The following is a 24,399-nucleotide window of genomic DNA, read 5'->3' on the forward strand; positions in this document are numbered from 1 at the left end:
CGCGCAGGCTCAGCGGCCATGGCTCACAGGCCCAGCCGTTCCGTGGCATGTGGGATCTTCCCGGACCGGGGCACGAACCTGTGTCCCCTGCATCGGCAGGCGGACTCTCAACCACTGCGCCACCAGGGAAGCCCATCAAAGGCTTTTTGAACAGAGACCCAAGTCAGGAAAAAGTCATCAGTTTCTGGACACTAGACATTCTAACACTGGCTGTTACTTTAACTAACTTATTAAATGAAATCCCCTTTAAAATGAGAAGTACATATACGATTAGAACCACCATAAAGTATTCAAAACTACTAAGATATTCTTACCTAGCTGCCTGTTTTATGACAAGCAACTTCCCTCAGTTATTCACCAATAAACCTGTATATAACCTTGCTAGGGCATTCAAGTCTTTTTGGACGTAAGCCTGCCACTCTACCAACCACTTTCCAACTTCATACTGGAATTCTGAACCCTCTGCTAACACACTAAGACAATTCTTCGTGAGTACTTTTGACTTAATTCAGAACAATCACTTTCAATACTTCATGGCAACATACATAAATTGAAAGACACTGGCATGAGATGAATGGCCAACTTTAAGGAGAAAATGAAATAAGCAATTATTCCATTAAAGAGAGTATTTTATGTTTGTCCTGATTAAATCATCTTTAACCACCTGGCTCCAGTTCAAATAAAGGTGAATCATTAGAGGCAAAGTCTAATAGCCAGCAACGGAATGTTCTGTGACTGAATCATTCATTTCTTCCTCCCCACGTCAAATGCCCAGCTGACTGTGCCACGTGCTGGGAGAACGTAAGGACGGCAGCACCACTGACTCTGTTTACAGTGTGTGTGGGGGGGGAAGCTGTAGAGAGCAGCGAGGTTTTTGGTTCCCCTTAAAAAAACAATTTCTAACTTTAACTCACTCATTCAACAAATATCTTCCATTCATTCATTCAATAAGTACTGAATGCCTAACTCAGTCCCAGGCACTAGAACAGACACAGAGGATGCAATGGAGAGTCGACAGTCCCTGCCTTTGTGAAGTTCACAAGTGATGCTCTTCCCTGGCCCTGGAAGGGAACTGTCAAATAAAATCAACTTTAGTGGTTATTCAAGCACGGGTTACTGATCATCTGTCCTGACTGCTATGGAAGATCATTTTCTCAATTTCACAAAAGGAATATCTATATCTATAATGATTGATATATCTATATATCTAAAAAATCTCCAGCAAATATCATATTCACTAGAGAAATTTCAGACACAGCCCCTCTAATATCAGGAACAAGATGAGATGGCTTTTTAATCATTATAACTGTTCAATATAATACTGGCGGTCCTGACAAACACAATTATACAAAAATTGACAACAACAAAAGGTATAAAGAAGGGAAGAGAGAGAAGAAATTTTGTAGGTGATAATGATCTCACAGATGAAGCTCATACTGTCCCTTCTGCTTGGACCTCTTTCTTCTCTAACCAAAATATGACACTTCTAACATCACTGCTTTACAGAAGCCTTCCTTGACTATCCAAACCACAAAAGATCACCTGGCTCTATAGTTTAAAATTTACTGTGAAAGCTATCATGCATGCAGAGAGTGTATAATACATGCACATGTTATAATTTAATAAAGTGCAAATTTACAATAGTCAAGACATGGAAGCAACCTAAATGTTCATTGACAGATGAATGGATAAAGAAAATGTGATACACACACACACACACACACACACACACACACACACACACACACAATGGAATACTACTCAGCCATAAAAAAGAATTAAATAATGCCATTTGCAGCAACATGGATGGACCTAGAGATTATCATACTAAGTGAAATAAGTCAGAGGAAGACAAATATCATATGGTATCACATGTGGAATCTAAAATATGACACAAATGAACTTACTTACAAAAGAGAAACAGACCCACAGACATAGAAAACAAATTTATGGTTACCAAAGGGGCAGGGGGGTAATAAGGAGTTTGGGATTAGCAGATACAAACTACTATATATAAAATAAACAACAAGGTCCTACTGTATAGCACAGGGAACTATATTACTTATCTTGTAATAACCTGTAATGGAAAAGGATATGAAAAAGAATATCTATCTATCTATCTACCTATCTGTCTGATCTATCTATCCATCCATGCATCCACACACATAAACACACACACACACATTCTGTGTATGTAAAAAAAATTTTTTCTGAACCATTTGAGAGTAAGTTGTAGATATAATGCCCATTTACTCCTAAATACTTAAGTATGCATTTTATAAAAAGAAGGATATTCTTTTATATGACCCTAGTACAACGATCATACCAGGAAATACACATGGATACAATTCTATTATTTAATCTGTAGATCTTATTCAAATTTCATCAGTTGTCCACAAAACGTCTTTTACAGGGAAAGGAAAAACAGTTTTTCTAGTCTAGGACCCAATTTAGGATCATACACTGCCTTTATATGTCATGTTTCTTTTGTCTCCTTAACATCCATGTTAACCAGCAAGGTTTCTCCTGGGAAGCCCCAATTGCATCCACCCTGCAAGCTCGGCATTTTCACTGCCAAAAGTACCATAAATTTCACCTTCTAACCATCCTTCAAATATATCCACTTCTCTCCGTCTCCCCCGCCATAATCTGAGACAAGCTACTGCGATATCATCCCTCACGATCTCCAATCTCCTTCTATCTGGTTTCCTAGCATCCACTCTGGCCTCTCTCCAATCTGTTCTCCAAACTGTAGTTATTTTGATCCTTTGTAAATCTACTTATGTTACCCACTGTGATTAAAACCTTTCAGTTTCTCTTAAGATAAACATCTTTCATAAGGCTCATAAACCCAGCACGCCCTGACCCTTTTTGCTTCTCCAGCCTTAACTTGTGTCACGCCTCTCTCCTGTCCCACACACAATCTGACAATTTCCCTCCCATTATCCTGCTGTACTCTTCCTGGACCACTTTCCTCTTATCCACCGCCACATATAACCCTCCTTGCTCCCTACTAGACTCTGCTTAGTTACCTAATCAAAGTATCTCAGCTCAAACATCCCTGCCTTACAGAAGCCGACCACCCAAACTTTATCAGTCACTTGGCTTTATGTTCCCACGGTTGTTCCTCTGCTTCACAGCACTTACATATCATACATACAGAAGAGTGTATAAAACAGATGTGCACAATTCAAAAACTGATAATAAAGACTCATCCATCCTTCACCAGTAAATGCCACCTCTCCAAAGCCCCTCTGGGAAGGCACTTTTTTTTTTTTTTAACCTCAACAACCAGCGCCCCACCCACCGCCATGTAAGTAACCAGTGTCCTGATATTCATGGCAAAAAAATTATTTCCTTGTTTGTCTTTCTAGGTTCAGCACCTATACATACATTCCTAAAATGTATTGACTCTCTTGTCTCTTTGAATTTTATATGAATAAAATAATTCTGTATTTTCTTTCATGCCCTGTTTCTTTCACTTAAAATTGTTTGACTCATCTACATTGTTTTATGTAGCTGTAGTTCCTTCAATTTAAGTATGTGTGCCACTGTAAGAATATAAGACAATTAAGTATATTCATTCTATTATTGGTAGAAATTTGGGTTGATTCAAATCTGGAGTTATTATGAAAAATAATGCTATGAATACTCTTGTACTTGTCTCTGGGTACACACTGGTACAAGGGTACAATGGTTTCTCCAGGTTTTTACTTAGGAATGCAATTGGTAGAGTGCAGGGTATGTGCATGTTCAAACAACGCTTCACTGTTTTCCAAAGTGAGTACACCAATTTGTACTCCCAGCAGCAGGGTATGAATGTAAAGCACCTATCAAGGTCTGTAATTACCTGTTTTTGTGATTGTTTGCTTAGAACCCTTCTTCCCCACTAGACTGTAAGGTCTGTGTCTACTTTTGCTCACCATTTTCACTGCAGGGCCTGGCACACAGTAGAAGCTCAAGAACAACTGGCTGAATAAAAGAAGGCACCCTGGGTAAGAAAGTTTAAGTATGTTGGATGTGAATATACTTAAATGAATAACTATTCATTTAAGTATATTCATGACTGACTTCAAAACCCATGTCTTTTCTATCACTCTCACATTTTCCTTATCTCAAAACGGTGATGATCATTTGTATCCTACTTATTAGTTTCCAATGCAATGGTAGCAATCAAATGCGATTACAGATGTCAACCCGATTGGCACGGAGTACCTATTAAGTGTCCATCAACGTTCCACTACTATGCGCCTGGACACAAAGGTCCGCAGGTGGGGTATATGAAAGGCAACTGTCAATGGCAAATGCTTTATGAACGTATGTGAACTAAGATGACTTTGTAGAGGAAGATGGGAGTTTCAGATATCACTACAGGGAAAACCAGGGAGAGCAATTCATGCTTTCAAGTCCAAACTGCAACTGTGTCCCAAATTATTCACCAGCACAAAAGAAGCTTGCTCCAAGCCCTGATCAGAACAAACATTTGAAAATGCTTTTACCCAGATGGAATCATTTTTCATCTGTGCCCGGGCTCAAGGAAGGGCTGGGCAGAGAGGTGGATTACACACTGCACTTCAACTTGGCACTTGCCTGTTCAAAAGTAAACTCTGACTTCCTATTTACACTGAAAGATCTTAGACCCCTGCGGTTTCCTGTTGCATCCTGGTGTGTCTATGCTTTGGTTTCTGAGTCTGTCTGCACAGAGCTGCAAATGGGGTCCCCCATGGTTTCACTTCATCCTGCTTTTCATAAGAAAATAAGAATTCTACAATCTCTAATTTTTGGCAGATTCTACGAGGTACTCTCTCCAAGTCCTGACTTCTAAATCTGTCTAGACCTAAGCCTACCAAGAGAGGATTTCTTTGAAAGGATGGAGACTCAAGGAACCTCCAAGAGTGACCCAAACCAGCAGGAACTGACTGACCATCCAACTTAATTTACTACATTTTATACTACTTTTACATTCATTTACTTCATAATTCACTGAAGTAAATTTAGAGTACCTTCTATGTACAAGGTGCTCTGTTAGGCACTGAGGAAACAGTGACGGAAAGATATCACTGGTACTCGGAAGGAGCTTAAAGCCATTTTTCTGAAAGTTCCTGATTAGAATCACTGGGGCACTTGTTAAAATGACAGATTCATAAATACTCCTTCCCAGCAAGACTCAATGAATCACCCCCTGTGGGAGTGGCACCTGAAGAATTGCATTTGTAAGGAGTTTCCAGGGACATTTTATGCGTAGTAATCGAGAACCACTGGCTGGCAGTTCAATGGAGAATTTACAGTCACAAATGGGGACTAGCGATTCAGAATCCAGAGCCCTTCCTGTGAGGAACCAGGCTTTCCCCAACTGCAGGATCCTTCAATTTGAGTAAACAAAGATGAACCAACTAAGCACGTGGCAGAAAAGGCTTGGGGTTTGCTCACATATGTATCTGAGTCTTGGCCCTAACCCTCACTAGCTGTGGGACTTTGGACAAATCACTCAGTTTCTTTGAGCCTCACTTAAAAAAAGAAAACACCTGTTCTGTCTGCCTCACTTAGTAATTCCGAGCATTACATTCCAAAAGGCATTTTACAAACTCTAAAGCACCAAGAAAGAGTTACTCATTTTGTGATCACAAAAACTTTAATAAACAAGAAAATTAAGCCAACCCATAAGGTTTCTCTTAAGCAGTCAGAACTAGCCCATATCTTAACCATCCCAAACTTTGCTCGTGGGGCTCACTTTCCCTTACACATTGTAGCTGTGTACTGTGTGCTTCCTTCCAAGTTCCAGCAGCTTTTTCCAGAAGCAGAACTCGAAACCAGACCCAATTCTGGGTAGGATAGTGGGATATACTTAGGTACCGTGTTAACGTTTTCAAGGAGTGAATATAAAAGACAGGAGACCAGCCAGACCTGGCTTCCCCTGCCGTGTCCTAGCTCTGTAATCTTTCTGACCTCAATTCTATCATCTCTTAGATGGAGAAATATACCCTATTGGGTCATTTTAGGCTACCGCCCTCTAATGACATTTGACTTTTGTTATATCTGAATATATTTGTATTACTCTTTATTCTGACCTAAAACATGGCTACTACATCTTTCTCTTTCATAAATTAATCTCACATATTTATTGTGAGGATTAGATATTCTATATACGGACTGCCTAGCAGAGAAACCAGCATGTGGTCATCATTTAATAAATCCTAGCTATTGTTTCCTAAGTATAAACATGTTCCTTGTTCATCCCTAAAATACTGTCCCCAGCAAATTCCTCTTCTTTACATATACCACACATAAACTTGAGTAGCCTTTTTTTTGGTGAATATTTCTTTTCCTTTTTTAGATCCAAATTTTTTATTCTTGAAATTGTGATGGTGTTTACTATCTAACCTCACAGGGGATACAAATTATTTCCTATCTGTTAGCACACCTCTTTGGGTGAACTTGATAACACACGATGTGTTGAGTGCCTACTATGTGCCATGGTCAAAGAGCATGAAGCAGGCTTTTCCCTGACTGCTCACTAAGCTCAGCCTTGTGGGGAAGACAGGGAGTGGTAAGTGCTGCCCAAGAGCTGGGCTTAAAGAACTCTGAGGGCCTCTGAGGAGGTACAACTCACCAGACATGCTGGTGAAAGGAACAAGGGTTGCATGGAAGTACCACCTGACCTTTGGGGAACTTTGGGGAAGACACATACTGAGGATACTGTAGTGACTAAGAACACAGATTCTAGGGTCCCTGGGCTTTGGTTCAACCTCAGTTCTACCTCCTCCTTGCCTTGTGACCTCCCCAAGCCTCAGTTTCCTCATCTGAACATTTGGGATAATACAAGGAGGGCCATCCCAGAGTTTACTGGGAGTATCAAATAACATAGTAAGTGCTCAATAAATGTGAATTATAATAATGATGATGATTCTGGTGGTAATGATACTCACCAGGTAGAAGGGAGATGTGGCCACTCCAGGCAGAGAGAAAAATATGCCTTAAGGCCAAGTGAGAAAGCACAGGCTCTTTTCAAGAAGTGTATACTTCAATTCAAAGCATTCCAAATACCCAAGTATTTTCATGATTCATTGGATGGCAAAATGAATAAATATCTTGCTCTTTAGAACCTATTTAACCTACTTGGTCTGAATATTCGCAAGTTTTACTACAGAAATACAAATGTGATTGATTATGGGTGCTACCCCAGATCTCACTGGCATAGTTATGTAATATACTGTAGACGTACAGTATTAACTTTCTAAAATCTGGATATTCTCTATTCTTAAACTTTGTCCCCATGGAATTCATATAAGGATATGAGATGTACCTGCTAGAATACAGGATGAAAAGTGAGGGATAGCAGGGGATGAGGCCAGGGGTGGGCAGGGCTCAGATCACGCGAGATCTCCTACGTGGAGCTAGAATTCGGGAGAATCACTGAGAGATTTTAATCGGGAGAGTGAAACCATCAGACTTAGTATTCAGGACCATCTTCACTATGAGTCTGTCAAAGTAGGTCCATGCAAATTAGGGTCTTGCATATCACAGAAGAATGAGTACATATATTAATATAACTGGCCATCTTCTCTGTGGGCTCCCTCTTTTTTTTTCGTGGGCCATCTCCCTAATTCCAGAGAACCCTAGCCCTGCCTTTGAAGATCATAGCTAATCTCTCAGCTGAGAGTTACAGAGAAACCTGAGGAACTTGCAGTGGAGTTTAACGTGAAGGTGGATGGCAGGTACGTAAGTCAGGGTGGCCTGTGACTTGTCTACGTCAAGCAGCTCCTGGGCGGCTGATCGATCATTCAAAAGCACTCTCCAGTTAAACATCTCCCCAACCAACAGAATCAAGGCTCAGTCTCTGCCTGGCTCCACACAAGGCTAAAACCAATGGCTGGAGGCCCAAACACAAATTTGGCAATTGGATGATACAAATACTTTTCAATCAGTTTTATGATTTTGCTTATGGCCTGCTTCAAGGTATAATTCAGTGAAAAGAATCAATTCTCAGGTGGGTGGAATTTTGTGACTGAATGGACCAACGCTGCTGTGTCAAGTGGGAAGGGTCAGTTCATCAAGAAAGAAACTGAAGCCTTCCTGAAGACCAGAGAGCTGACATGCTAGATGTCCCTTCATTCACCACACAGCCTGTCAACCCATCAAAAAAAGAAAAAAGAAAAAAAAATTTAAAAAAAAGGACACCAAACTGGTATGGCACGATTTATTCTTCAACAAACCTTGATGGTTGCCCAGTATATTTCTGTCTGTCCTTCTGCCCATCTATCAATCCAATATTTACTAGACCCATACCATGTGTCAGGTGCTACCCTAAGTGCAAGCAAGTGGAAATTTACTGCTTTGTGGTATCTTTCTGTTACCTCTGTAAGTAATAAAGATCCCGTGCTGGTATCATTCCACAGTATAACCTAAAACCTGGGCACTGAGAATTTCTCTTTCTCAGACATCACTATACTCAGTTCTCTAGAGGTTTGAAAAATACATGGCAGGGGTGAATTTTATGGTATGTGAATTATCTTTCAGTAAAAAAAAGTTTAAAAAAATGCATCACAGCACTGCAGTAACTTTCACCTCCTTGGGATTTAAGACTTCCATTCTTTTTCAACTGAATATATCTCAAATCTATAACATGGCCAAAATGTCTACTCAGTTTTCACACTGAACCTTTTTATTTCTATCAGCAATAGGGAGCCACTGACTGTTCATTAGAAGGAGACTTTCAACCTCAATCCTTCAGCGTTGATTGCTCAAAAAATTTCTCATGGGTTCTTCTGGGATCTTTGGTCTCTTAGATGTTATTTCTCCTGGTGTTCTAACACTGGTTAAGTAGAAGAATAGAATATTACACCAAACTTCTGATGGCTCTGGGGGACAAAAAAATATGAAAATTTAATTAAGGTGAAAAAAGAGGCCCTTGGTGGAGCACACAAGGAGAGTGGGAGATGGGGATGCAAAAATAAGGGGGAAGCAACAAGGCGAAAATCCTGAAACCCCTGAACCAAATGTATGCAATGGGTTGGCCAAAAAGTTCGTTCGGTTCGCGACTACGTAGTTTAATAAACTAGATGAGCTGATGTGTGTTGAGGCCGTGGCATAGTAGCTGACACTTAGCGAGGGCTCTGCCCTGGCTGTCTCAGCCTCCTTTTCATCCTCACTCATTCGCTGGAAGAGCACAAATACTTCCATCACTGCTAGGTCGTCCTCAGCAGCCACAGTATCACAGTCACCCATACAGCAGATGAGTGGTAAATAGAAAAAGGGAAAAAAAAAATCAATGTGGTTTTCATTTCATGCTCTTCCAAACGAATACAAAACATCTCTGTGATTTGGGAAGTTAGCCACATGTCTTCAAATTGCCTAATTCAGTACTTGACCACAAAGCAGCACAGAAACAGGGAAGATGACAAATAAAAAGTCTCATAAATACTCTCCGCCCAGGGGATGATGGTGACAAGTGATGCTATTTATTTTTATTGTTATCGTTAGACTGGGGGCCCCTTGAAAGGCAGAGATTTGAAAGACTGGGAAGGAGGGAAAATGAGAACACTGTGGTCAAGCTGCATCCAGCCCTCGCTCTGCAGTTCTCACCAGCCTTTGGAAAAGATCTGCCTTGTAATCACTCCACCCCATTTCTGCAAAACACCCGTGTGCATGACTAACCCATGCTATGGCCCCAGTCTCATCGTTCTGCAAAGAACTGAGAATGTGAGCTCTGGAATCAAACAGCCTGAGTTAGAAACTATCTCTAGGACTTACGAGCTATATGACTTGGGTAAGTACTTTGCCTCTCTGAGACCCAGTTTCAGTCCCTGTAAAATGGGAGGATAATGCTGATAACTGCATAAGGTTATTATGAGGGTTAGACACAATAATAGATGCACATTTCTTAGCCCGTGATAATCATGAAGTAAATATTAGCTGCTATTGTTACTGCTGCTAATTTTGTTTTTTCCCTCTGCTTCTACCATTCTTCCAGGCAAGCTGCCGTCTTTTGTGGAAAGCTGAGCTCGGGCCAGTTGACGGACTCTCATCAGAGGCTTTTGTTTCTGACCTTATGAAAGGCCTTGTGTTACACCTGGCTTTGCTGCGTTCCTGGTGGGCTTCCAGAAACATGGGACCAGACAGCCCTGCCCAGCTTTTATGGGAGTGGAACGGCTGGATCATACAATAGGTATGAGAGTTTCTTTGTAAGAAACTGCTCAACTATTTTCCAAAGGGGCTGTGCCATTTCACGTTCCCAGCAGGAGCGCGTGAAAGTTCCAGTTCCCCATCCTTGCCGGACTTCAGCCACTCTGACAAGCGTGTAGTGGGTCTCACTGGGGTTTGCATTTGCCTTTGCATTTCCCTTGTGAGGAACGATGCACAGCATCCTTTGTTGCTCTAGCTCGGGCCTGGGTGAAACACAGAGCTGCTACAGTCATCACCCAAAGAATGCAGCTCCAACGACATGGCATGGTCTGAGGGTGGCTTTTCTCTGGTTAGAGCCCAAGACGCTAGGGCGCCTGAACCCTCTTTTCCCAACAGAACAGAGATCAGGCTGCAGATCCACTCTGAGCCAAAGTGCCTCCTGAAGAGCTGCTGGGAATGGATCCTGTTCTCCCCCCAAGGGCACAGGGGGGTGATGGATGGGAATGGAGAGTTCCGGAGGACTGCGTGGTGGAGGAAAGAAGAGAGGGCAGGTGTGGCTGGTTTGTATCTCCCAGGCCCCACTGAGGTAAAGCTGTTCAGTGAAACTCTCACTTCCCAGAGAGGCCGAGTGAACTCGCAGGTGTCCCCGGTAAGGTGGGGTGGGAAACAAGGCTGACAGCACCTCAGACACGGGGGGCTTCTCCCAGTTAGCTGGTCCCCACTCAGCGGAGACAGATGCTGAAAGACAGCCCCAGTGGACTGGGAAGGAGTGAAAGGAGACTTAGGAAAATCCAAGCGCTTGCACACTTGTCAGCAAGGGGTGTGGGTGGGAAGCAATCCAGACATACGGTTGCTAAGCATCTATTATGCCCCAGCTCTCAACTGGACAGCATGGGTCAAGGGGGGAAATGGAGACATGGACCCACTAATGTGGACCCACTAGGCAAGTCAGCTTCATCTGAGGTACAAACTGCTACCATTAAAACACAAATAACCATACCTATTGGTCTGTGCTAAGGATCAAAAGAGCAGAACAGTAAAATATGTCAGAGGGGCTTCCCTGGTGGTGCAGTGGTTGAGAGTCTGCCTGCCGAAGCAGGGGACACGGGTTCGTGCCCCAGTCCGGGAAGATCCCACATGCTGTGGAGTGGCTGGGCCCGTGAGCCATGGCTGCTGAGCCTGCGCGTCTGTAGCCTGTGCTCCGCAACAGGAGAGGCCACAACAGTGAGAGGCCCACATACCGCAAAAAAAAAAAAAAAAAGTCAGAGTAGCTAGAGAATTAACTTGGGTTAGAAGGAAAGAAGTGACAACCAGTATTTTTATTGAGCACCTACTATGTACTATTTTTAAAATGAGGACCAAACAATTTTTAGAGATAGATTTAAATCAGTGCCTGGAATACAGTAAGCACTATATAAGTGATTGCAGACGCTATTGTTATTGTTTTTTTTTCTGGTATTCTTTTTTTCTTTTTAAAGCTTTATTAGGACTTCCCTGGTGGCGCAGTGGTTAAGACTCAGTGCTCCCAATGCAGAGGGCCTGGGTTTGACCCCTGGTCAGGGAACTAGATCCCATATGCGTGCCGCAACTCAGAGTTCGCATGCGAGCCCCAGCTAAGGAGCCCGTGTGCTGCAACTAAGACCTGGTGCGACCAAATAAATAAATTGATTAATTAATAGTAAAAAAGCTTTACTGAGCTATAATTAGCATTCAATAAGCTGCACATTTTTAAAACATTTGCTTTGATAAGTTTTGACACAGCAGACACCCACCAGTGAAGACATTACTACAATCAAGGTAAGTATATCCATTACCCCCAAAAGTTTCCTTGTGCCCATTTGTAATCCTACCCTGCCCACTGCCCCACTGCAGGCCACCACTCATTCTGCTTTCTGTCACTATATATTAGTTTGCATTTCCTAGAATTTTTAATAAATGGAATCACATAGTTTGTACTCTTTCTGTTTGGCTTCTCCCACTCAGCATAATTATTTTGAGGTTAATCCATGTTGTACCTTATATTAATAGCTCATTCCCTTTTACTGCTTAGTGATGGACTAACATTTTACTATTCACTGTTGATAGACATGTGGGCTGTTTCCAGTTTGGGGCTATGACAAATAAAACTGCTATGAGTTTCTGTACAGACATATGCTTTTACGAGTGGAACAGCTGGATCACACGGTAGGTGTACGTTGACTTTGTAAGAAACTGATCAACTATTTTCCACAGTGGTTGTACCATTTCACAGTCCCACCAGCAGCACATAAGTTCCACTTTCCCACATCTTCACCACAGTGTCAGCCATTCTAACAAGCATGTAGTGGATCTCACTGTGGTTTGAATTGGCATTTCTCTAGTGACTAATGATGTTGAGTATCTTCTCAGGTGTTTGTCATTCAAACCTTTTCTTTGGTGAGATGTATGCACCAACATCTGCCCATATTCCAGTTGAGTCTGCTGTCCCTCTCCTCTAGGCATTTGGGAGAAGCTGTGTACCTGAAAGGGAAGAGCAAGGACTCTAGGGTCAGTCCCCTAGAGGGCTCAGACGAGCGTCCCCGCTTCTTGTGTGTCACACTGTGTGACCCACTTAACTGCTCTTTGCCTCCGTTTCCTCACTTGTGAAACGGGGAGAGTAATGGTGCCCAGTTCACAGGATTGTTGAACTGATGACATGACATAAAGGATTTAGCACAGTGCCCGGTGCTCAATAGATGGTAGCAGCTAACGTCTCCTTATAATGACTGAGGCTGGACCAGGGATGCTGAACATCCTCTGTCCAGCGCAGTGTAGAACTGTCCTGCCTCAAATGCCAGGAGAAGCACTACGCTGAGCTTCCTGAATGCACAAGCTGTCTTACTGCTCACGGAACCACATCAAACCTCTCCTTGCCAATCGATGCCTAGCATACAGTCTGTTTTCCATACATGTAGTTGCAGGGCCCAGGGCGAGCCTCAGTATGGAGAGACTGACTCCTGAGAACACTGATCCCAGAGGCTGACAACAGCGAGTCCTGGCGAATCATGCACAGTAGCTCAGCTCTTTCACTGGGAGGTGTAACAGTGGTCCTATCTGTGCCTTATGGACTCCCTTCCCTCTCCACCTCTCTCAGTGACCTCTGCCAATGCCACTTGCTAAAGAGTCCAAGACAGAGAAACCTGCCCACACTCTTCTTAGCTGTGACATTCTCCCTTCCTGTGGTGCTCTCCCAATGGGCCTGCAATACCCACATCCCACCCAGGAGCAAACTGGTATTGCTGTGGGTGATGTGGACACAGAAGAGAAAGAAGAGAAGGGTGAGGCCAGGGTCTAGTGGCTGAAACCGGGAAGGAATAGCATCCCAGTGTGGGGGGGTGGGAACTACAGTCCTACAAATAGCACATCCTACAGGAAAGCTTCCCTGTCTACTGGAAGCTTGAGTCGTCCCCTTCTCCATATTCAGCCCTAAACTTACCATCGGAATTACCACTCTGAACTGTAGTCATCTCCTTCTTGTCTGTCTTTCTCAATGAAGGCAGGCATGACACGCTAACTTATTTATCTTAATACCCTGAGTATTTGGCCGTGCAAATACAAGAAAATGTTTTGGTAATGAGTGAATGATTTAATGAATAATTTTTTAAAACGAACTTTTAATTTTACAACCGTTTTAGATTACAGAAGACTTGGGAAGGTAGTACAGAGTTCCATAGACCCTACACCTAGTTTTGTCTATCGTTAATATCTTACATTAAGTTCATATGTCACAATTAAAGAAAGATATTGACATCATTAACTAAAGACCTTACTTGATTCAGATTTCCTTAGTTTTCACCTAACAGCTTTCTTCTGTTCCAGGATCCCATCCAGGATGCTACATTACATATCTCTTTAGGCGCCTCTTGGCTGTAATAATTTCTCAGGCTTTCCTTGTTTTTTGATGACCTTGACAGTTTCAAAGAGTGCCAGTTAGGTATTTCGTAGAATGTCCCTCAAATGGAAATTGTCTGCTGCTTTTCTTATGATTAATTAGACTGTGGTTATGGGTTTTGGGGAGGAAGATAACAGAGATAAAGTGCCATTCTCTTCACACCATGTCAGCAGTACATACTATCAACATGACTTATCACTGTTGGTGTTGACCTTGATAACCTGGCTGAAGTTAGTGTGTCAGATTTCCCCACTATAAAATTATTCTTTTTCTCCCTTTTTGTACTCTCCTCTTTGAAAGGAAGTCACCATGTGCAGCTCATGCTTAAGGAATAGGAAGTTATTGTTTGTGGATTTCTTTGATGATGGCCATTTTCACTGGTGTGAGGTGATTCCTCATTGTAGTTTTGATTTGCATTTCTCTAATAATCAGCGATGTTGAGCATCTTTTCGTGTGCCTCTTGGCCATCTGTATGTCATCTTTGGAGAAATGTCTATTTAGGTCTTCTGCCCATTTTTTGATTGGTCTGTTTTGATGATATTAAGCTGCAGGAGCTGTTTGTAAGTTTCGGAGACTAATCCCTTGTCGATCGCGTCATTTGCAAATATTTTCTCCCACTCTGTGGGTTGTCTTTCCATTTTGTTTATGGCTTCCTTTGCTGTGCAGGAATAGGAAGGTATGCTCCACTTCCTTAAGGGGGGAATATCTATATAAATTCTCCTGCATGATAGATTTGTCTCTTCTGTTCATTTATTGGTATCAGCATGGACTCATAATAGTTATGTTATACTTTGGGTTATACTCCAATACACTTTATTATTCTGCTCAAATTGTTACAGTTTTGGCCACTGGAAGCCCCCGTGGTTGGCTCCTGATAATTCCTTCAGTTTGTGGGGTTGGGGGGAGGCGGGGTTTGTTTTTACTTTGTTTTGTTTTGAGCGCTATCTTACTTTCTGGTGCTACAACAAGATACCCTAGGCTCATCTTGTCTATTTCCAGCCCTAGTCCTAGGATCAACCATTTCTCCAAGAAGCCCTGACCCTTTTATTGGAGAATGGTATTAGAAACCAAGATCTGGGCACCAGGAGTGCTTGTAGCAACTATTTGCTAGGGCGTCCTTGTTTCTAGGCCCCCTCCACTGTCACAGCTAGGAAATACATGTATGTTTACTAACCTGTATACCTGCACGTCTGTAAATATTTCTGTATGTATCCATCTGTAATCTACATTAAGCTCAACCTGAGTTCATCCTGATGTCTTTAATTCAAATCCATTGTCACATGGATCATTCTAGCTTTAATGAATCATTTCTAACAATAATACCATATCTGGTATATGGTGCTAGGTACAGTGCCAAGCTGCTTACAAAGATTACCTCATTTGATCCTCAAAACAACATTCTGGGTAAACACTACTGCCCACATATAATAGATGAAGACACTGAGGTACTGAAAGATAAAGTATCTTACCTAAACTCACACAGTAAGTGGTGAGGCCAGCTTTTCTGTAGAAGCCTATTTTAGAAATTCCACACCTACTGCGTGATCGAGAACCACCATGCCTACATTCATCTAAGACTTTGAGAAAACTTCAGTTCTGAGTGATTTAAGATGCAGATGTAATTCCCAGCTCTCACCAACTATCGTGCTGCTCAAACCTTACCTCTTCAGTCTTCCCCACCCCCTCCCCACGGTCCCCTCTCCATCTGTCATGCTGACTAAAGACAAGTTGCCAAGTTACAACCTGACTTGACAGCTTGAGAAAAGGGGTGCTGGAGCGATGGCAGGGATCAGCTCCATCTGACCCTGTGACTTTTCAACCTCTGGCTCACCCCTGCTGTGTATGATCTTGGGTTTTGGTGAGTTGGTAGTAATTAACTCTGAACAAGCAGCTCTGCTTTCATGCAGTTAAAAAAAGAACAGTATTTTTTTTTCCTTGTTAATTAAATCATCTACGAGGAAGATAAATGTGCAGCCCACACTTGTATCTTGTAAAATATCAAAGGCCTGATTAGTAAAGCTTATGTTCAACCTCAGGCTTTTTCTCCAGATTCCTGGAAGTAACAGGGATGTGAAGGAAGGCAACTCCTAAGTACCAATGCTTGTTACATTCCTTCATTCATTCATTCTGGGTGAGCTAGAAAGAAGCAACCAGGATCAAACACAAAATATTCCTGGGAATTTTGACCCAATCAACCTACAGAATTAGAAACATCAGCAGTGAGCAGACAGGAAGAAAGAGAATCCTTCAGACCGAGTTGGAAGTCACTTTTTTGAAAAGCCCACAGACCCCTCTGGTCCCTGCGTTCTGTTCGGTGAATTTTTCCTGACAGTTGGTGGTTTTATTTGCCAGAACCACAACAAAGAGGGTCCTTAAGTTTCCCTGGGAGCATATCCTCAGACCTGCACCTCTCCTAGATCTCACAGAGGTGTTACTGTTGTTGGCTTGCTGGGTGTCCAGCACCTGAGCCAGATCAAAGGCATTTTCCGACGCCAGCATGACCACAGTCTCGCCCTCACCACGTAACATTAAAGCTCATGATTAATCCCCTTGGCCCAGAAGGTCCCTTCCCACTCCCAAGTACAAAGCGGGGTGGGAGTGGGGACTTTATTTCCAGCACAACACCACCATAACAAACTGGCATTTTATGGCCTTCATTCATTGCAACCAACTGCAGCTGCCCATCAAACTCATTAAAGCCCAACAGTTGCTTCATGTGAGCCTTTTATATCACTAGGAAAGTGTAATAAGAATCCCCACAATTTCTGAGTGTCTACTATGTACTACGGATGTATGTACATAACTTATGTTACCCAGAAACCCTGTGAGACTGGCATCCTCACCCTCAGTGTGACGGATGAAGAATCTGAGGCTCAGAGAACTTAAGTAGCTCACCTTAGGTCACAGGCCCAAAGAGTACACAAGCAGATGTCCAAACCTACACCCGTCTGACTCTGAAGCCCACGCTCTCTCCATTCCTGTACGGACACATCATAATCATGCACAACGCAGTAAGGCACTGAGGGGGATGCACTTGGGACGCAGACAGAGCTGGACCTGAGTTTTCAGCTCCAGCTGAATAGCTTGGTGACCTTGGGAAAATTACTGGCCTTTTCTAGGCCTTAGTTGCTTAATTTCTAAAATGGATGCTGTACAACAAGCCAGCATCATTTTCATTAAGAGACCAGGAAACTGAGACATGGGGATGTCACAGACTCACATTCATATGGATTTGCTTTTGCTCATAAATCCGAACTGAGTGGGGTAAAAATGCCTGAAATGTAGGCTTTACAGGAGAAACCAGATCAGATGTGTCCCTGTGAAAATGGGAGGTGATTTAAAAAGGTTTAAAACAGTGTTCAGGGAAGACAAGCTAGCAAGTGTAGACTCATGTCGGGGGAGATAAGGGCTGACTGCCCTGGTGGGCACCTCCGGCTCAAGGCGGCCTTAGGCCTCCGTTGATCTCTCCCTTCAGTGACAGCCAAGCCTTACAATAGGGCTGCTGAGGGGAAGAAAGAGGCCAGGGCTTTTAAACTTTAAGAAGTTCCATCTAAGAGTTCGTCCACGGAAACAAACAGAAGGAAATTTTTTTTGGAGGGGGTGCAAGAAGTCCAGCACTACTGTCCCTTTAGGACGTTGTCCCTAATCTTGGACCCTCCCCAGGCAGCCACTGTGTCCTTTCTGCCCAGCAACACCAGTGCAAGTGATGGAGAGCTAACCCTGGCAATGTCACCTCGATCCATCCTCACAATACTATGAGACATGTACTACAACTCTCCACATCTCACAGATGAGGAATCTGGGGCCCAGAGGGGTTAAGTGCCTTGCCTGAGGGCCCATCCTTAGGAAGTGGAGGAACTGGGACTGGAAACCAGTCAGGCGGTCCCATCATCTTTATGAAACGTGTGAGAACCCCTGCCACCATGCCTAGCACATACTAGATGCTCAGTATCTCGAGTTCAGTCTGAATCTATACTGTGAGGGCTTGTACCGTAATACCTGTCATCATCTATCTCGCCAACGGGAGGCCCTATGTCATCCCTACGTCCCCAGGATTTAGCACAGCCCTGGACACAAGAGCAGAGCATCACTGGATAAGTAAAGGTATCAATATTTACTCAACCAAAATATTTCATGGTACAAAAGGCTCACTGGTCCCCACGGTAACTAAACACAGTTTCTCATGGCACATAAGTCCCTCCATCGTCGTAGAGATTCTGCCCTGGACTGTATCCCAGATCCCACTCTAATCCTTACGCATGTCCCCACTACTCTCCCATTTGCCTTCCTCCTCCTCCCCCACCCTCCCCTCTATTTTACTCATCTGGGAAAAATCCAAGGAGTCGTCCATCGTCCATCTTAGTTTAACAGAGTAACGACTCTTAAATAAAAATATGGTAGAAATGGGTACTTATCGAAATGGAATGCTTTCAGACTCATGCATTTAAAGAAGATATAAATTTTAGGGCAGGCACTAAATTTTAACTGCAATCTTGGAGAAAGCCTTTCCACTAATTCATGAAGAAAAATTAACAAAGTGAAAACTGCTTATCAGTGTTCTTTTGAAGTCATGACATGCAGCCTAATTCTATACATCATCTGACTGCTCCCAGGGAGATGGATTTATATTGATTGAGAGAGAGCTCAGCGGCCAAGGAAAATAGACACCCCTGTGCAGAGAAGACTCAGCTACCCATTAGGGACAGATCGTCTGGGAGTGAGGCTTGGCCATCTCTGGATCCAATTTCACCCCTTCCACCTCGGCTCTCTGGCCAGGGTGATGTCAAAGGCAGACTCAACGCTTTTCACACTTTTTAAGAATTTGGCCCCTGGAAAAAGATCTGGCAAATCTAAGCAAGGCTGTTGGAAGGAGGGCTGAGCTTTCGGCTAGACACAGCACAGGGGTTGTGGGGGTGGGGGGCAGGAAGGGAAGGAACTGAGGTGGGGAGGGGCCAACAGCTCAGATCTCCTCCCTGGCCGGGCCGTCCTCCCTGGAGTGTGGTAGCCCCGCCCTCGCTCGCTTGCTGGGCAGACTCACCCCCATGTGACAAGAAGATGTTCCACAGATGATAGCCAGCCGCGACGTCACCGGCTGTCCCTCACAGGCGAGGCCATGCCCCCTCACATCTGCTCCAATCACTCCTGTGAGAAACCAAAACAAAACAAAATCCTCTTAAAAAAAAAAAAGAAGGAAAGAAAACTAAAACAAACATAAAATACCCTTTTTTTAATACCAAACAACATTGAGAAAGCATTCCACGTGCAGGCCATTCTCAAACAGAAACCAAAAGAGCATAACTGGCCTCTGCCAGGGGAGCAGGGAAACACGTTCTGCTTTTGCTTTACTCTCCTCAGTGTACAGCCTCGAACACCGGAACAATAATAGTAACTGTAATTCGAATAATAAAAGCAACAGCCATCAATGATTTTTGCTCTCGAACTACCAGGCACCATGCTGAATATTTATATATATAGTCTCATTTTATATTAAGCCTGTCAAGTTGATATTATTAACCCCACGCATCAGTGGAGGAAGGAAGGCCCACCTATGGATGGAGTGACCCGTGCAAGGTCACACTGCTAGTAAGCAGCAGGGCTGAAGGGAATCTGGTTTAACACATCACATTTCAGTCTCAACGAAGGCAAAAGAATCGTCTGATGACTGGATCTTCTCGGCATCTCTGGCTCACCATTCTTAGTACTACTCATGCCAGAACTCTCGGCATAAAGGATAGAGTGACTGACAGTGAGTTTCTGTTGAAAGAATGCCAGGTGGCAGAGAGTTTCCCATAAATGGTATAAGCTCAGGCTGCTTCTCCACACAGATTGTGTTCCTTGATATTTGCTGGGCGAGTGAAGTTACAAATGCGAGGGGAGAGTTAGAGAGACCATTTAGAGCCTTGAGTCGTCTGTCACTTATTCAAATATCCAATGAGCACTTTGTACACATAAAACGATATACTGGGTGTGATGTGGGAGCCGAAAACACGCAACCATTCCCAGCTAGGACACAGGTAGGAGGTGGGAATCATCAGGGCAGAGCACAGAGGCCGGACGCGGGAGAGAACAGCTCCCTCCGGCTCCATGGGCTTCGGGCTGTGCCTCTCCGCTCTCCATCTCCAATCCTCAGCGCTCCTTCCCACCTCCAGACCTTTGCATTTGCTCTGCCCTCTGCCTGAAATGCCATTTCCCAACCTCTTTGCCAGGTGAACTCCAATTCCTTCGTAACTCAAATGTTACTTCCTCGGAAGGCTTCCCTGTTCCTCCGGGAAAGATGCAGCTCCCAGTCCCCCTTGGGCTTCGCTAGCATACAAGACACTGGTAACTTACAGAATTACCACAGCCCGTCTGCCTCTCCTTTGATCATAAAAGCTGCAGGAAGCTGGCACTGTCTCGCCCACGTGCTTAGTCCCCCAGCACCGACCACAGTGGCCAGCATAGAGTAGAAAGTGAAAGTACCAGCGCTTGAGGCTGTGAGGATAAGATGACAGTCCCTTTTCCTTGGGATGCTCACGGTCCTGTGGGAGGGAGGGAGAAGCCTAGATGGAGCATTTCAATGCAGGGATCAGGATGGGACAAGAAAAACTGCAGGGCCTACAACCACTATGGAGAACAGCATGGAGACTCTTTAGAAAACTAAACACAGAGCTACCATATGACCCAGCAATCCCACTCCTGGGCATATACCCTGAGAAAACCATAATCCGAAAGGATACATGGACCCCAATGTTCATTGTAGCACTACTTACAAGAGCCAAGACATGGAAGCAACCTGAAGTTTTCACCAAGTCCCCTGCTCTGCTCGGCATCGTGGGGCTGCCCCTGCAGCCCATGGTTCCCAGACACCAGGTCAGCCCTGACAGGAGCTCTGAGGGCTGAAGGCACTGGAGAGCCAGAGTGCATCTCCCCCGCTTCCCCCGGGTCAGGTGGCTGCGTCTCCTCCATGATTTCAGCTCTGTTGACAGGGCCACCAATGCTCCCACTTGGCCTGTGCTCACCGCCCCTCGTCTCTGGTCACACAACCTCCTCCTATGTTCCTCCAGCTAGGGGTCGTAATAGCTTCCATTCTGCTGACCCCTGGCTTGCTTCACAGGGAATATAGCCCTTCACGGCTCCTTCATAACTGGGTCACCGTTTTTGTGTATTAAATTCCCTCTTTTCTATGTACTTAGAGTGCTTTACATTTTTCTGGGAAGTCCTGGGTGATAAATTTCCCCACCCAGGGCACAAAGGCTTTCGAACAGGAAGAAACCCTAGATATGAGATAATTTTAATTGCGCTCTATTTGCATGCTCTCTCTCTGCATCTGTCTCATTTAATTCTTACAACCACTGAACGTGATTGGTGTTATTATTATCCTCATTTTACAGAGGAGGAAACTGAAGCTTAGAAATGAGAAGTAACTGAACCAAGGTCACACAGCTCACCAGAAGCAGGGCTGGGAATCACACCCATGTAGTCTGATTCCGAACTGCTGGGTCTCAGGTTCTTCTCTAAGATAAAAACCCAATAACCAGGCGGACGATGTTTACTCATCTGCATATCTCAAAATATTGTGGCCTTCAATATATTGATCCCAAGATCCTTGACAGAAAAGGGGTTGGCCACTGCGGGTCCACGGTGTTATACGTAAGTTCAAGGAATCCCTGATGGTGACCGCCTTTATTGGTCCCACGTATGTAAAGCATGGACAAAGTTTATTTTACAGGGTACTTCAATCCTGAAAGGGGGTTAAACATGGGAAAAAATAAATTTGTGGAAAGTATTTCTTTGTTTCTTCTCTGGTTAGCAGACTCACTGTTGATATTACTAGCCTTAAAATCTGGGAACAAGTGTGTTACAATGAAAAAAGAATGGAATTTGAAGACAGAAAGACCTGCTATAAAATGAAGAAGATAACAATATCACATGGTAGCTCTGATACAGAGGGAATGTTTAAAATTAAATGATTAACTAATGGTTGCTATGTCACTACTACCACCATCACTGTCGCCATCGATATTACCAACATCATCTGAACTCTTTCTCAAGAGACAGTTGTATTCTTCCCACATTTTTAGAAAACATGTTAGATAGCTAGGATAGGCTGGATACTGCATTAAAATCTTTAAATACTGTCTCATTTAATCTTTGCAACATCTACAAAATATATTTTCTTCCCTTCGACATACACAGAAGAAGCAAAGCAACTTGCCCAAGGTCACAGAGATGTAAGACCAGTGCCAGGATATGGCCCCTTGACCTTGTTCTGTCTGACCCTAAAACCCATGTTCTTTCTAGAATCCCTCACTTTATGAAGTGACACTTGTCTTATACAAAGGAAATATATTTGGAAGTGTCAGTTCACCAGGGAACATTTAGCAAGAGCCATGGGTTTAGAGTTTGAAGATCTGGGTCTGAACCCTGATTCTGCCACAAACCACCTGAAAGTCTAAACTGCTCCCTCACATCCACAAGGAGAGAAATGGATCACAAACTGAGGTTCTTTTCCAGCCATTTTCAGTACATAATATACACAGTGATTCTTTTTAAATACCAAGTCCACTGTCTCCTTGCCTGGAAACAGGAGGGCAGGAAAAAAAAATCCCTCCCAAGATCCTATATTCTCAAGTCCTGAGGAGACTTAGAAAACCTCAGGCCAGGCTGGTACAGCACTGGTGAGAGGCAGGTCTTGCCCAATTTCCCCTCCAGAGAGGTTCTGTACACTCTGCCTAGCTGATCTGATCCAAGAGTGGTGCAGGGCTGATGCCTCTGTGAGACCACATGAATCCCAGCCCTGACATATCTCATTTTTCCTTTGGCCACATAGAGTGCGGAGGGGCCGACCCGGGGAAAAGAGGTCCAAAGTAGGGAAAGCAACAAAGGGGAGGAGGAGCTTTCTCCTTTCTGCATAAACACATTTCACAATCCATAGGGGGATCATGCGCCTCACGTGTACATCAGGAAACAATTCCTAAGACGGGGTTTTGATAAGCGCAGTCCTCAGCACTGCTGGGGCCCTTCACATGACTGTTCATGTGTCAGTGAATTCAGCATTCCTCAGAAAGTTTAAAGGGCAAAATTAGCAGCTGAAGAAATAGGCACCAAAAAAAATAAAATTGTGAGATGTTCAACTGGGTTTTCCCTGAAACTTGCACAATGACCAGCTAATGGTAGTTGCTTAGTAAATTTTTTGTTGAATGAAAAACAAATAGCAGAAAAACAAGCATACTGATTCAATGAATCAATTCAGGGCCTTTTATTTAATGACTCCTCCCCTTCCACATATACAAGAACACAGTTCATATCAAGGAATATGTTTTAAAAGCACAAAATTAAAAAGGAAAAAAATTAAAACTTCTTTTCTTTTATGTGCTATCTCCCTCCCTCTGCCCCATCTACCAACCATCCATCCTTCCATCCAAACATTTATTGAATATCTATTTATGTCAAAGAAGAAAGATATTTTGCAAATGTTATGATTAAGAGTGGGTTATCCTGTAATTTATCAAGCCACAACTGCTTTGAAAACTTTAAAAGGTTATATAGAAGAAAAACATCCCAAGCTCTAGCATTTGTGCTATAATTATCTCATACTTTACAGCTATAAAAAGTACTTTATAGCTTGCAAAGCATCCTTAAACACTGTACCCTTCATGTAGCTTTTAAAAAATCCTATAATATGTGTTATTTTATTTTGAGATCACAGTTGAAGAAACTGAATTTCAGAGAGGTAAAGTAACTTACTCAAGTTTATTTAGCTACTTGGAGGCAGAAGCAGGGCTCAAACTAGGATTTTTAGTCTCCTAGTCTGAGGTTTTTTCCCTATGTTTGAAAAACAAAAAAGGTCTGCTTTGGATGCATCGGTATCTTGAAAAAGGTGCTCTTAAAATAACAACCCCAGATACCCTCTCTGAAGGAAGAAAGGACACGAAGGATTTCGAACATTACCTAAGGCTCTTGAATCGGCCATTTGGAGGAATGAACTGACTGATAAATTGCATCAAATGAGTTGTTTGACTAAGCTGGCCTAGAGGTTTATAGGGTCCCTGGGGAGAAGGCTCTCTGGAGCCTCATGTATGCAAAGCCTCATGTATGCCAAGCCTGCTTCAATAACTGTAAGCTCCCGGAATGGTAAGAATCACATCAAAGGCATTTTCTCTGAAGAGGACCAAACACCAGTCTCTACACAAGAAGATACTGAGTTTATTCTTTTGACTAATATTCATTCATTTTATATAGAAAATAATATATGGGTTTGGCAGTAAACTGCTGTGCTTAAAAACCTGGACTCATTCATCATGGGCCCTTGGTTAAGTTTATCTCCTTCATGCCTCAGTTTTCACATCTGTACAATTTGAATAACAGTATCCTCCTCATAGGACTGT

At 43.3% G+C, this 24,399-nt stretch overlaps 1 protein-coding gene across 12 annotated transcripts in view; it reads right to left on the minus strand.

Annotated features, from left to right (window-relative positions):
* Positions 1-24,399, minus strand: part of FGGY (FGGY carbohydrate kinase domain containing) — a 418,604-nt gene that overhangs the window by 160,013 nt on the left and 234,192 nt on the right. For all 12 annotated transcript variants that reach the window (XM_089921931.1, XM_089921934.1, XM_089921904.1 and 9 more), the window contains one exon: positions 19,071-19,174. In XM_089921931.1, coding sequence (XP_089778057.1) covers positions 19,071-19,174 — 104 coding nt within the window. The remainder of the gene's footprint in view (positions 1-19,070; positions 19,175-24,399) is intronic.

The sequence above is a fragment of the Delphinapterus leucas genome, chromosome 1, assembly GCF_059928025.1.
Source record: "Delphinapterus leucas isolate spDelLeu-1000000601 "Yukka" chromosome 1, BTC_Dleu_Yukka2, whole genome shotgun sequence".
Classification (NCBI taxonomy): Eukaryota; Metazoa; Chordata; class Mammalia; order Artiodactyla; family Monodontidae; genus Delphinapterus; species Delphinapterus leucas.